The sequence below is a fragment of the Polypterus senegalus genome, chromosome 1 (genome assembly GCF_016835505.1).
Source record: "Polypterus senegalus isolate Bchr_013 chromosome 1, ASM1683550v1, whole genome shotgun sequence".
In the NCBI taxonomy this organism is placed as follows: domain Eukaryota; kingdom Metazoa; phylum Chordata; class Cladistia; order Polypteriformes; family Polypteridae; genus Polypterus; species Polypterus senegalus.
The window spans coordinates 160,950,254-160,965,656 of NC_053154.1; the positions used below are offsets into that span (position 1 = coordinate 160,950,254).

At 40.7% G+C, this 15,403-nt stretch overlaps 1 protein-coding gene across 1 annotated transcript; it reads right to left on the bottom strand.

Moving 5' to 3' along the window:
• Positions 1-831: 831 nt before the first annotated feature.
• On the bottom strand, positions 832-14,281 carry ghsra (growth hormone secretagogue receptor a). Its single transcript, XM_039741451.1, has 2 exons — positions 13,078-14,281; positions 832-2,015 (listed from the first exon to the last, which is right to left on the bottom strand). Exons 1-2 carry the CDS (start codon positions 13,862-13,864, stop codon positions 1,711-1,713), a joined length of 1,092 nt encoding a protein of 363 aa, XP_039597385.1. The 5' UTR covers positions 13,865-14,281; the 3' UTR covers positions 832-1,710.
• Between the last annotated feature and the right edge of the window lie 1,122 nt (positions 14,282-15,403).

Here is a 15,403-nt window from a genome sequence, read left to right on the forward strand (position 1 = left end):
GTGTAAAACAGTTTCCGAGGGGTTTCCCTCGGTGGCCGGGTCTCTGTTAGTTGCTCTTGCGAGCGGTCACATGACCAGGGAGTGTGTGTGCTTCGAGAGCGCGGGTGGACGCGACAGCACCATCTAAGAAGATTCATATTTGTCGCGGATGTAAATCGCTGTATGCAGCGTGTAAAACAATTTGTCGCGAATGTGAATCGCTGTATGCAGCATGTAAAACGCTGTATTGTATGTTGCCCTCTCCAGAGTTACATCTTTTCATTCACCTACAGTCGTATACACAATGAAGTAACCAGTCTTTAAAAACGGAGTTTTCGGTTACGACGCACGACTGCATGCACCATAGCAAACTGTTTTACACACTATATACAGAATTTCGCATCCGCGACAAACATGCAACTTCTTAGATGCTCCTGCACTTTGTACACACTGCCCTCCCACCTCGCTACCACTGTGGTCGGGTGTCTTGGTTGATTGTATATAGAAAGGCATCCAAAACCGCACAGAGCAATGAAAAGTCTACGTGAGTCACAGCTGCATCTGGACTGTGCACAGATGACAACGACTCGAGTGACAAGTTGGAAGTGGACACATGAGCATGCAGTGCATACCGGACGAGAAATCAGCAGACTAGCATAACGGAAGCAGTCAGAGTGGACGTCCTTCTCCTCTCCTCCTGTTCCACCCTCCGCGCCTGAGCGCCGCACAGACGATTCTGTGTTGGTTCGTTCCGTGCATTGTTACAATGTTGCTTTTCTTGCTGATTTATTACATTTCCGATTTTTCAAATGTTAATTTTCTCCCTGTGCTTAAAAATAATTAAAAAACCGGCCTGATTATGCGGCATATAGTATGCCGCGGGTTGGCTAGTTCAGAATAATGTTTAAACATTTATATACTTAATCATGTATGCTTTATGTAAAACACGGGTGCGCACCTTTTAATACATTTAGTGTTCTTACCAAGAATTTTTCCTTTTTAATTAAGCTGGTGGTGTTTCCAGTTGGCTCAGGTTTTGGACTTTACTTCATAATGCTGATGGCTTTCCATTTGTATGGTACTGTGATCCTAAGTGTGTCATTTAACTTGCCTGTGCTCCAGTTGTAAAAATATATATGTAAATATATGTAAACAGTTGTCCTTCTTTACTGCAGAGATGCCTTAGGGTGGTGTTCACCCTATGAAGGCACAATAAAATTAACTTTTTTGTGTTTTATTAATTGTGTCGGTCCAAAAAAAGATATGGGCACATCACTGTTTGGTTTTAGTTTTGAAAGAGAACTTTTTCATATTGTTTCTATCCAAAAATATAGCATTCAAAATAGTTTGGCACAGTCTAAACCCAGGTCAGGTTAGGTATATTGCTGACGAAACAATCCACAACCTATGTGGGCCTACAGTACACCGCCAACAAACATCTCTTCTCCTAAAGTACACAGTGACTGCCTTCCACTTGACCAGCCATCAGACTAGACTGTGGCTAAACTGAGGCACATTCAGAAATGTCCAATGTGAACTTTATGTACGCCATCGATCTTCCCCAATTACCTGTTAGTTTTACATGGTTTACCTCTCCAGCCTATGAATGGTTCTTGTTACATGCATGTGTAGTAGTAAGAGCAGTAAAACCAGTGGTTGGTACTTTTATGGCTTTTTGGCACACATCATCTTTGTAAGAGAAAAACAAAGCACTGGTCCTCTGTTCCCCCATCACGTGCTAATGCTAGACTCTGTCCAACCTGGGGAGCTCTCATCCTTCATGGTGGATGCCGTTCTTTTGGGAGTTTGCTTCAGTCCAAAGAGCTTGCAAGCAGCCACTCGATATTTCTTCGACATGATGTTGTACAAGATGGGGTTGATGGCAGCACTAAGGTAAAAGAGCACAAAAGAAACCAAGTTGCAGTACTGGCTCATCTGAGACATCTCCAATGAGTTGGCTTCTGATGACTTGGAAAACAAGTATCGTCCAACGTGGAATGGCAGCCAGCAGAGAACGAAAGCAAATACTACCACCGCTAAAAAAGAGAAAGAAACAAACAAACAAAGAAACAAAAAAAGAAAGTGATAAATGTATTGGTTATAACATTTCTAATATATAAATATACAATATCTATATAATATACTGTACAGTACATATAACATAAAAATAATATATACATGTGTGAGAAGATATAGCAATATAACCAGGCAGCAAGGACACTCACAGAAGACTCTCAATGATGTAAATTATTGTTAAGAATGTTAGATGCTGGACAGAATAGACATTTCTAAAAAGACCTGACAAGTCATAATTTGTATCATCTTATATAATACGCTACTGTGGCTGTCCGTTTGTCTGTCCAGGATTTTAAATCACCTGTAGCTTGCAAACCGTTTGAACTATTGACCTGAAATTTGGTACACATATACTGCGTGACGTCTACTATCCGCTTTCTGGGTGATGATTGACATCCAAGGTTATTCCTCCTTTTATTTTTATTTTATTGTAGAATTGGCAGTGACAATCAAGGCAGCCGTGAGGCGCATGCGTATGGGCACCTTCTCATCCGTATCACCTTCGCAGTCACTTCTCCTACCTCTTCATATTTTAAATCATTCTTGATGCAGATTGAAGACTTAAGTGCCAGCTTAATTGAAAAATTAAGGAAAACGTACTAAGTAATTGCAACACAAACACTGACAATCAGTTTTAACGCAAAAAGATGCTGACGAAAGAAGAGAAGAAGCGGCCGCTAGGGTGGAGAAAAGTAAAGCTGCTCAGAAAGCAGCAAGCGCATCAACCTCCGAGCAAATGAATGCTAAACATACAGAGAAAGGGTATGAAAACTATGAATGCTCAAGTCAAGATACTGGTTTATAATAAATCAACAATCTTTAAAATTAAGCACAGATGTTAGTCTGGCTGCTGCTGATGCCTCATAGATCCACCACCCTGGATTTGAACCCAAGCCTGGTTGTTCTCTGTGTGGAGGTTGCACTTTCTCCCCCATGTCTGTGTGGCTTTTCCTCCTACATGCTCAAAAGACATCCAAGTTTGATAAACTGGCAACCTTATTATTGTCTTTTCTGTATGTGCCCAGTGTGCCCAGAGCTGGTTTCTACCTTCAGCCCAATGCTGTGACCCTTAATTGGATTCCGTGGGGCTGTGAATGGTATGGTATAATACAATCAAGCATAAGCTGAAATGTTACATTTTCTTTTTGCTCTTTTGCACCAAGGCAGAGCCAAGTCCTGTAAAACCCTAAAATACAGTGTTTTATTGCAGCATAACAAAGGTAAATATGCACATAGGCTGCAAAACATCCACAATCGTCTGCAATTAGACATATTATGGTAGATGTTTTGAATTCCAGCTGAACATTAGAAAGAAAATCATTTCTTTCTTAAACAAAGTAAAAAAACGTTGGACGTTTGTTCAGGTCAGATATGCAGTTCATCATTAAAGACTGCTCTGTCAGCTGGTAACTGGAATTTGTGTTTGAACAAACTGGGAGTTCCACTAAGTTCATGCAGATCCATCCATGCAGTATCAAACCCTTTCAATGCAGTTCAGGATTCTATCTGGGCAGCAAAGGCCACAAGGACAGAACTAACTATAGATAGGACAACTGTCCATCACAGGAGATACTCTTATACAAACCTTCATCAGGGAAATTTAGTGTCAAAGATTAACCCAACTTGCATCACTTTCAGAACTAGGTTACCCAAAGGAAAACCCTGGAAGAGATATTGAAAACATGAAGACCCCACACAGACAGCAGTTAAAAGTAGGACCCTGGAGGTGTGAGGCAGAAGCACTAATCAGTGCATCGTCATTTCACCTATTCAGACGACTTTATTTCCTTATGTATAATGTACCTCTGTGATTGACAGGTGCCCTGTCCAAGAGATTTTTCCTGCCTTACATTATATGCTTGCAGGGATAGGCTCCAGCCCCCCTGGCGACCCTGCTCAGGATTACGTAGGCTTACAAAATGGCATGGTATGGAATATAACATACCTGAGTCTCAATGTACTCTGTCTTTGATAAGTGTGCATCATAAGAATGAACTAAATGGAAATGGAGGACACCTACTGGATTACTCCTTATGTGCAGGCACAGTAGAATGACCACGGACACTGTCATTAATTTCAGGTATTCTGTTGAATAATTTGAAGGAACAGTTTCCTTATTTACTTATTTTTGCATTAACTTCGCCTTTAAGTATACCTTTTTGAATTGATCGCTTAAATCTTACTTTTGGGCACAAGTTACTAATGGGTTCTGGCCACGGGAATAATGGGGAGAAGGTTAAAGGGGTAACATAGAAAATTACTACTTGTTCTCTTTTTCTGCCTTTAGAAGACAGGAACACCAGCTAGAAGACCAAAGATGTCACTTCTGGGCAGTGCTGGTCAAAGCCCATATGGAGCCCCACATTGGGTCTTGGTGACGGGAGAGCGGATGGGGGTTAGAGTGTGAGGTTTGTAAAAGTCCAGAGTGCGGGCATCATGAGTTTCACAAGTCTCATCGTTGTCCACAGAACATAAATATTATTAAACTTCTTGAATTACTAAAACAACACTTTTTGGTGTCCATATTTCATGTGGTTCTGGAGTGTGTGCCTCTTAACTTTCATAAACAGTGCCCTAAGTAGCCACCTATGTTTCCTAATGAATTGACCAGCTCTGTTTCCAGGAGAATTAACTTGACTCCACCTCTTCTGCCTGCCTGCCTATATAACCTCAAAAAGGACTGAAAGTAGCCGTTTGGAATAATAATTTCCGCTCCTCAAGACAGAGATTACTGTATCTGTTAGCTAACTTGCCTCTACGTCCTATTGTGGTTCTTTGGCAAGTTTGTACCTTTATTTTCATTGGCACAATAAATGGGGCATCCTCTGGGACCCCAACTCATATTCCTCTTTTTTCTATTTTGTTCAAAATACTAAATTATTTCACGTTATGACAAAATGAAACAAATATAAAATACTTAAAAGTCCCCAAATGTGTGCTCATTACTTAATTTACTTGTGATATACTACATGCAGTATATATATAGTCACATACAGTATGTGTGCCTCTGGACCACTCTCCGTTTAATATACTAATCTGTGGTATGATCTGATATGTAATGTTAAGAGGAGGTGATGGTGCTAAACTTCTCCTCTTATGTTCTATCCACAGAGCAGGGAAGACACCCTGTGAGGGCAACTGACTCCAGCCCTTCTGGTCCTCTGAATATAAACCTTGCAGCTGCCGGAAGCAGGCGATCATTTCTAAACTGAATGCACCTCAGCACAGAGCTACCTTCAAACTTTATTCAAGCCTAATGACTTTCTTTCTCTTGAGACTTAGTATTGGCACACATAGTGCCTCTTTTTTGTTATTTTTGCTTTCTTAAATATAATTAAATATAATAATATATCCATCCATTATCCAACCTGCTATATCATAACTACAAGGTTATGGGGGTCTGCTGGAGCCAATCCCAGCCAACACAGGGTGCAAGGCTGGAAACGAACCCCAGGCAGGGCACCAGCCCACCGCAGTATAATAATATAATTAAAAATAATAATATAATTAAATATAAAAATAAATATAATAAAAAAAATAAATGGAGTTGACCAGGCTGGTGCCCCAAAATTCTTTTAGGTACCTTGCATTTCCTTACTTGACCACAATGTGCATGTATATACCCCACATATAAAAATAATACATATTTTACATTTTCTCTTTTTTGTGCTGAAAGAACACTTTTTCTTTCCTGTGCCATGTATTTTCCAGAAACAGCTCCTAAAATTGAAGAAGGGTCACACATTACGTTGTCAAATTCATGAATGTCACTAACCACAGAACCTAAGTAGCTGTAGGTTTTCATTGCAAAAACTTTCCTAACAAGTAGCCAGTTCTTATTGCTAATGATTTCGATTGACGATTAAGATTCAGATACTGCAGTGGGCTGGCGCTCTGCCCAGGGTTTGTTTACTGCTTTGCGTCCTGTGTTGGCTGGGATTAGCTCCAGCAGACCCCCGTGACCCTGTAGTTAGGATGTAGTGGGTTGGACTCAGATAACCAACCGCCAAATAATAACAAGTGAGCCAACAGATGCCCAGCAAATTCAGGGATCTCAAACTCATTTCCTGGAGGACCACCATTTTTGCTCCAACCAATTTCTTAATTAGAAGACAATTCTTGATGTTAATGAAATCTGCTGCTTAATTCTATGGATTTCTTTGTTTTCTCATTGTGCCCCACTAGACATTTCGCAATTTTTTTTCTTTTTCCAAAGATCATCATCAAGATACTTTGTGGACCAGTGCAGATCGATATTTTTTAGACCTTAATTTTTATTCTTTTCAAATATTTTATTGAAACAGGTATTGTAAGATGCTATAATGCTACAAATTGAATCAAGTTAGCTTGATATGTTGCTTTATAACTCATTATTGTTTAGCTGCTAGTTAAGAAAAAGAAAAAATTAAGGGACCGTTATCTTAAAAACATGTCAATTAAAATGAAAGCAAACTACAGATGTTTCATTAGCAGTGGTAAATGGTTACTCATTAAGAAAATATATGGAATTAAAACCTGCAGCTACTGAGGCCCTCCAAGGTTTGAGCTTGACACCCCTAGTCAAATGTCTAAAACTGATGGAAGATAGCATGAATAAATGTACACATTTGAGACCCATCTACTAAATATAATTTGAGCTAGATGTGCTCATCAACTGAAGAGGAGCAGTTTTAGAAAGAAAACAAAGATATTACTTAGTAAGAATAAAATGATCTGTGTAAAACTGAAAGAGAAAACTTGAAACAGCAGTAGCAGCAGTGTTAATGGAATAATGCGTTATTCTGAGTGCAGGACTGTGACTTCAAATATCATCACCCATCTGTCACACTGCATAGTACATCAAGTACCCATCATTTATTATGTATGCTGTTTCAGGCTTTGACCCCTGCACCTCATTAAAGCCTATTTTCTACCTGCTTCCTGTCCCAACTTCTTATTTTCGATATTATTTGAAGGGTGCATGGTAGTTAATTCCATTAACATTCCAGCTGTGCTTTGCACTGCTTAGTGCATATTAATATAAACTAATAGCATTTTGTTAAAGGAATGTGAACTTTAGAAAATCTTTGCTAAAGAAACAAGCATTCATTTTAAATTGACTCTCTGCACAGCAGGACAAAACCATGATTGTGTTAAAGAAGTTGCTATAATACAAGATAAATAATAATGTGAGCATACGGTAGAAAAAAAAAACTAAAACCTGCTACGATCAGTGTGGACTGCAAGCAGCTCCTGGTGTCATTTTGCTTTTCAAATTGTAACTTACTTTACATAAAATATAAACTATAATAAAACACGTTCTAGTCAGAAAAATAAGCTAAGTAGGCAGTCCTGCTTCTACAGTTGCTTTTGTTCCATCCAGTTTCTTAATTTAAAATCAATCTCGTTTTTAATTCAGATCCACGTCTAAACAGACACCTTGCTGTAGTTCTTTTTGTGCTGTTTTGCAAATCAAAAATAATGCAAGTTTGACTCCTTTTTTAGATTATGAGAGTCTTAGCCCTGCTACAGGTTTCAGAGTTGGGGAGTCTACTAACGTTCTGCCTTTTTTGTTTCTTTTAACTTCCTTTGTTTATTACGAACTTTAATTTTCATATTTTTTCTTTTAAAAGAAGGTGATAAACCTTAAGATAATGGCTAATTAGTGTCATTTTTACTTGCATAATAGTAGTGCTTTTCTCACTACTCAAAGTACTCTACGTAGGCAGTGGAGAACCACTTCAACCACCAACAATGTGCAGCACCCACCTGGATGTTGCGACGGCAGCCATTTTGCATCAGCGTACACACCACACATTAGCTATTAGGTGCTGAAGATGTGAAAAAGATAAAACAAATTAAGGACTGGGGATGAAAGGGGACCAAAATGGATGAGGCTATGTTGGGTAATTTAGCCTGGACATCAGGATACATCCTACTCTTAACGAAGGATGCCCAGGGACCTTTTATGAACACAGAGAGTCAGGGCCACGGTTTTATGTCTCATCCAATGGACATTGCCATTTTTGCAGCACAGTGTCCCTGTCACTGAACTGGAGCATTGCAGTGCACACACAGACCACAGGTAACGTACCTCCTTATGGCCTCACCAACACCTCTTCCAGTAGCTTTTCTCAGATGGTCTCCAATTCAAGTACTGGCTGTGCCAGAACAAGCTTAGCTTCAGGTGGATGACCTGCTCTAAAGTGCCAGTGGGGTGGCTGTATGTGTGTTCTTCTTTACTGAGCGACTTTTAATAAAATACTAGGGATGAAGGGGTTTCTTCTACTCATGTCAGTTTTGCTGATTCCCCCCACCCCCTAAAACAAAGTACTGTCTTTTAATATAAGGATATATGGTTTCACTTTGTTAACCTGTTGACTATCTATGTAGTGTTGGTGCCTTCTCCTTTTGTTCACTGGGGTTTGATCCACTCCTAAAGACATGCATGGCAAACTGACTGGTCAATCTAAATTGACCCATCGTGAGGGTGACAAAGAGTGGACCCTGTCCAGAGCTGCTCCCTGCCCATGCTTAATACTGCTTATCTCAGGTTCCCCACAACCCTGTTACAGAATAGGTGTAAGTAGAATATGGAGAGATGGTGTACTGATAGGAATCTTTATGCAAGAAATTTAATTTTATTTTGAGTATTTGCTCTTAATTTTAAAGTAAAAAGCATTCACACAATCCATCTATCCATCTTCTAAACCCACTTATCCAGAGTAGGGTCGAAGGGAAGCTGAGCTTATAACTCACACATTGAGTGTTCAGTTATTACAATGGAATTATGTCTTATTAATAATACATTTTGTTTGGGTGTGTAAAAGTAAACATTAAATTTATATTTTTACAGCCTTCCTTCAGTAATCTTCACTTAAATAACATAACATACAGTGACATGGCTCACTTTGTCACTTCTTACCTTACAAGCTACTTTAAAGTATCCCACATATAATAGAGCTGCAATCAATTATAGGGACCACCAGCCAAGGTAAGCAGTTATTCCCTGGGACGAGAGGGGGCGCTGACGCTAACAGTGCCTCCTCTTTATTCTGAAAAGCCGCTCGAGGATGCTGCTCAGCCCCGCCCACAAAAACCCAGGGAGGCCCCGCCTTTTCCTGCATTGATCTCATAATACCAAGCACTCCCGGTAGGTGGCTTCTCAAACTGACTGGCGATTGAGGAGCACGGAGCCTTTACTTGTGTTGACTACGGACTGAAGACAACTTTTTTTCGCTTTGTTTTGTTTCTGGGAACAAACGGCCATTTTTTTCATTAAAAATGAAAGGAGTTACCCGGATGAACCCTAACCTTTTCTCTGTGTATATTTTACTGTTTGCTTTACAGGCATGTTTGTTACGCCGTTACGAGCCTTCAGTCTAACTAAACTAAATTAAGTAAAAGGTTTGTTAAGTGTTACATATAATCTATCATAAAACCAACTATTATTTTACTGGTCTAATGATCAAGTGCAGGTGTACGGTGCACTAGAGTCGATTTCCAAATCAGCACGGATCATGACAAGGTGCCAGACTATGCCATTTCTATTGATGGATAAGAGGCTGTAATGTTAGTCAAATACAGAAGCAAACAAGTATAGTACATCAACAATGCAATTTTAAAGTAGTTTTGTATATTAAGTTATAAAATGCATTGTCAATATGTATTGTATTATTGAAGTATATTTGGAAATAGATTGCACTATCTCTCCCAGTTTCAGGTCCCATATTGGGAAGATCTGTATTAAGAATAATTTTTTTCAGTACTTACCGTTCCATAAAATACTGGTAATCTGTTAGCTTGTGATGTTGTTAACATGACATTACAGTATTAAATTTTACTTCATGTTTCTAGCTAACGCAAGTGCTTTAAGCCACACATTCACAAGGAAGGAGGACAGCAATGGCTTCTTTAAGAGAATTTAGTAAGATGATCAAACACTCAAGCAATGCACACAATTATTGCAATGCCTTGTGCCAAACATTTACTGAAATCACTCAAACCACTGGGCTTTCAAAAGGAGCAATCCGGTTCGTAAAACATATTAGTGGAATAGCATTGCTAAAACTTCATCTAAGGCAGGGCTCCTCACATTCGGTCCTGCAGTGCTACGGTGGGTGCAGAGGTTTGTCACAACCTGATTCTGTGCTAAATACAGGGCTTTCATCACAAAAAGATGAAAAAAGTAATGGTTAAATGGTTTTATTTGCTGTTGAACTCCCGTGGGTGCTTGAGGGTAGCATGGTGGCACAGTGACTAGTGCTATTGTCTCTTCTTTTCCAAGTTTGGTTCCTGCCTTATGATGCTGCCCTAAAATCTGACAAAGCGGATTCAGTAAATGGCTAGAATGGCATGGATGCTGAAGCAACATTTGTAATGGATAAACTGCCAAAGCACCAATTGTACTGTGGCTTACCTATACTAAATTTTACAAATAAATGATCTTTACTGTTTATAGCCTTTTCCTCTAAAATGTGCCTCTCTTTCAAAATAAAAGCAACTCCACTGGTGACTGGTGACATTACATGTGTCCTGTAAATGGCGTTTAGCCCACAGAGGCTGTGCCCAGTGTTGCTCCACTGGGGTTTGAAAATGACAAGCAGGTTAGAAAACTGAAGGGTGAATAGATGTTCTGTTGTCATATTAACTGTTTTAACACAAGGCTTTAAAAATCACTGATATGTACGACTGCATGTCTCGTCTGCCTAGTACTCCATCCACCCATTATATGCACTGGTTAGTCTTGTATTACCGCATTACGAAGACGGGTGATAAATGCGGTCGTATGTATTCGTTCGTACTTGAATTTCTGCATGTTTGAAATATTTTTGTTAACGCGCATAAAGTGCTGTACATGTTTTTTTTTTAGTAATATCGACCCGCCGATACTCACTACATGGCTTTTAAATGTAAGTAACTTTAAAATCGCTACAACGGATAGGATTTTCAAAGAAAACGTTTTGGTGTCTTCCATACCGGTCATTGCGCAACATTGACCAGATGTCCTGGTTCAAAGCCAGGCTCGGCCACTGTGTGCAAAGTCTCTACTTTTATCAACGCGTTTTCTCCCACAGCAGCTCCTGCTGGAAGAGCATCAAGACCATAACTCGCCTATCGATTGTTTATGCGGGGTTGAACTAATTAAAGGATAGTTGCTCTATACTTGACCTCAACTTGACAATTCGTGCAGAGTTAAACAAGTAGGAGACAGAGTGGCGCAGTGCTTAGTTCAGCGGTCAAACAGCTTCAGATTTAAAATCTGTACGACTTCTTCGAGTCGGCATGGTGTCTTCACGATGTATATGGGTTTTACTCCCACATTTTGACTGTTACGTTAATGTGTCTCTAAATTGACCCGATGGGCGCCCGAATGTGCCATGAGATGTTTTCTCATGAGGTAATCGGATAGGCTCCAGTTTCTTTGCCTCTAGAACTGGATGGATGTATAATCGAACAAAAGATGGGATTAATCAAGCGGGTGGGTGCAAGGCAGCCACAAGAACACCGGCTGATGTATGCCTGCTTTTTTTCATATTCTTGTAGTATCTGCGTTGCCTATAGTAGCTGCGTGTACCAAATGATGGAGTGTCCCTTCGCCAAGGGATGGTTGGTTACGCCGCCACTGTTCCTGAAGTGATTTGCGTTAAGAAAAGAAAGAATGGTATATAATATATAAATGCAAAGAATTATTATTAGTATTATTATTATAAAGTACGCGTAAAGAAAGCAATCGCTTTCACAAATGCGGTTAACATATTTTATATGGATTGATGGATGGATGGATGGATGGATGGATTACGGAATCGTCGCTTTCCTTTCACAGGTGCTCTTACGGCTCCTTCGCTTGTATCCCCAGCCTGTATTACTTGGCAGATCTAACGCCGCTATTGATGTTAGATGGATAGTTAACGAACTGGTGGCGTCGCCAGAAGCGACTTTTTAATGTCTGGGTAGTATGACAGCGTGCATTCATACCGACTCGCATCAGTCATGCATTTTGACTTTTGACAAAACTTTCTTTTTTTTATCAGTTGATAAATGACTAGACTTCTGTTTGTAATTGCGTTCGTTTTTAAGATGCAGTTAAATATTTTGTGAACACGCATTATAAAAGTTTCACTATACTTTGTATAGTGCTTAGCTTAACTGCCGCCTATATTATTGGCTGAAGGCTAACAAACGATCTTGCAACTGATTTGGAAATTGTATACAAAATATTTACAACACAAGGGTTATTTTGGACATTCTTAATGTAGTGGTTTTCTTATCGGTGCTTGGCCCCGATGTGTCTGTGTGTTCACTCTTCGATGGACCGGCGACTTGAACAGGGATTGTCCCTGCCTTGTGCCGGTTGCTTGCTGGCACTGGCTCTAACTTCCTCGCCACCACACTCTTGTTAATCGGGTTAGGAAAATGGATGGATGGATGGATATTAGGTGCAATGTATTAAAATTGACTGTCACCCTATCCAGGGATTATTACTGCCTTGTTCCCGGTGCTTGCTGGGATAGGCAACCGGGTTTAAAAGGCGAATGGACGTTTGCCTTATCATGATGTGGATCTGCCCGCGCTCAAGCCCTGGTTCCCTGTTTTGTGGAGTCAGTATGTGCCCTCGTGCCCACACGGGGTACCGCAGGCACCCCCACACACAGCGGCGACCCCCAACCTGCGTGATCATGTGGTGTCCCGCCCAGGATATGTTCTGATTTTCGCCTCTGTTTTTCCTCTGGGACGCTGATATAAAAAGTGGGACTCCATAATTAAAAACGTCTAAACGTTTTGAAAAGACACACTAGTTATACTGATATCCAAGAACTTCAGAATGAATAATGCGTCAGTCGGGAAAGAGCTAAAATGCCTTAAAAGCAGATATTAACATCGAGCTTGTCAGTTTTGATTAAAATTAAAGTAGGACTGACAATTTGAAAACCTTAACATTTTCTCCAAGATTTTAATGGAATGATCAGCGCCGAGTTTACGGTGGTGAATCTAAACTAAAATGAAATAAGTATGGCGCGATCGCATTTCCCTCTGCCTTACCGAGCATTTTCACAGTCTGCTTGTTGTTCTTATCTCTACTTGACATGTTGGGTCCTATGGTATCCCTCTTTCTCTTCCACAACTTCCTTCCTATGAGGCTATAAAGTATAGTCAAGCAAAAGACCGGCAAGAAGAAAAAAATACTGGAAACCCACACCATGATGGTGAGGAGACCAGAGCGAATTGCGTAGTCGGTAGGTTTGCATTCATTTGTCTCCCATGGGTCAGTACCATCCTCGTGTTTGACACCCACCAGGACGAATATGGGTCCGGCACTAGCAAAGGCAATCGCCCAGAGCAGCAATATGATTCCCTTGACACGTCCTTTTGTCACGACCACCTTGGCTCTGAGCGGAAAACAGATGGCAAAGTACCTTTCGATGCTCAGGGCCGTGATGTTGAGGATGGTGGAGTAGGTGCAGCTCTCGCTGACGAACTGAAAGAGCTTGCACAGCAAGTCTCCAAAGTTCCAGGGTCTGTAGCGCCAGATGCGGTACAAGTCAAGGGGCAAGCAGAGGAAAATGAACAGGTCCGAAAAGGCCATGCTGGACAGGTACAAGTTGGTCGTGGTCCTCATATCTTTGTACTTGGATACGATCAGAATGGTCATTAAATTCCCAGCAGTCCCTATGACGAAGAGGAAAATGCAAGTTGCCGTTACGCCTGTCAAAACTGGGATAGGGAAAAGATTGACCGGATATTCGGCATCCCAATAATCGGAGTCCAACAAAGAGCAGTTGAATGTGCAATTGAAGGTGCAGTTTGTGTACACAGTGTCGTTGAACATCCTGATCCTGATTGCCCGTCAGCAATCCCGGAATTTCACTAAGTGCTCATTGTGGCATGGGGGAGAGGGGCGAAGAGCTGAGAGGGGGTCTAACAGGTAGGAGTGCAGGAGTCAGGAGCAGAAAGCGCTGGGGCGCACAGGTGTGCAAAGCCTCTCGAACGGCAAGTACGCATGAAAAGGTTTGCAGTTCTCTCACTGTATATCGTAGTCCCCATGACAAAAAAGTACCATAAAAATGTAATTTTGAAATAACCGTGTGCCAGTCAGTACTGCATTTTCAATCACGCACCCTGATCGACAAGTCCTGCAAATTAAATTGTTCCTTGCGAAATTGACGAAGGCGTATCATTCTTCCAAACAGTTCCTTCAGAAGTAGCTAAACAACTAAATAAAAAAAAAAACCTTGAAATAGTCCGATAATCGAAAAAATAATAACGAAATGATATAAAGGAAAAAAATCACCCAAGTCCAGAGATACTGCAACTCAGACACGAGTCTCTTCACTAAAGCTTGAAAGCGACAGTTGGAGTGTATTAAAGCGGCGTCCACGCGCATGCGCAGTAGTGAGCGAAGGCTAAGTATTTCTGCATGTTACTAGTAACACATGGAACAGCAATGACTCCTCGAAAAACCTGTGTCGAAATCATCAGCCAAATATTGAATTTAATTAATAACATTATTGAACCTACGCGGTTCCCTGAATATACGCAGTTAGCAGTAGCTGCACTTATACGACAGACTGCGAAATTATTAAGTTATTGTCGGCTTGGCTGGGCTGCGGTGTATTCTGGTCAGATCATTGTTTTAGAGACTTTTTAACTAATACCACGCTCACATTTTAAGCTTCTGTTTATGTATTATACGGTTAATTAGCAACTCAAAATTAACCGGCATGTGCGAGTTTATACGGGGGTCCGTGTGCATCCATAGCCAGTGCTAACGGGGTGGGCAATTGCTCTGCGACCCCGACTAGTCAAGGCTGAAAAAAAATGGGTGGATCAATGTGTAATTAGGACACACGTGTCCCCAAATTCCTTCGCCTATCCGCGCGTGTTGTGATCTCTATTGTAAAAGATCTCTTAGGTGCGTGAATGAGGAAACCTGCGATCGGCGGGCGCCGTACTGTCCTGCCTTGAGCTTTGTGATGTGGGTATGGTCTCAGCATTCGACACAGACAAACAATGAATTACACTCCGTCAGGTTTATGAATGAACGTACTGGATGTTTGTCAGGTTTTAAACAGGATAGCGCGGTGTCGCAGTGTTTAGCGAGAGTTGCAGCCCCAACCGTGTCACTACCTGTGTGAATTGTGCGTTTAAGTGTGGTGTGATGGGTTTTTCTCTAAGTACTCCGGCTTTGGTCAATCATCAGTAACGTGCACCAAGTTGTCTATAACAATAAAAATAATATTGAAAAGAAGAAAATGATGATGATGATGATGAAGAAGAAGACGAATATAAAATGAAGTATAATTTATAATGGGTGGTCAGTCTATAAAATGAAAATAAAATGTATTTATTGAGTATACCCAGTGACTGA

What these genes read in the sequence shown, in the direction of transcription:
- ghsra (XM_039741451.1), bottom strand. Translation starts at nt 13,864, where the DNA reads ATGTTCAACGACACTGTGTACACAAACTGCACCTTCAATTGCACATTC. An exon ending in GCAGACTGTGAAAATGCTCG is followed by an intron (nt 2,016 to 13,077) that starts GTAAGGCAGAGG and finishes TCTCTTTTTTAG; the next exon opens with CGGTGGTAGTATTTGCTTTC.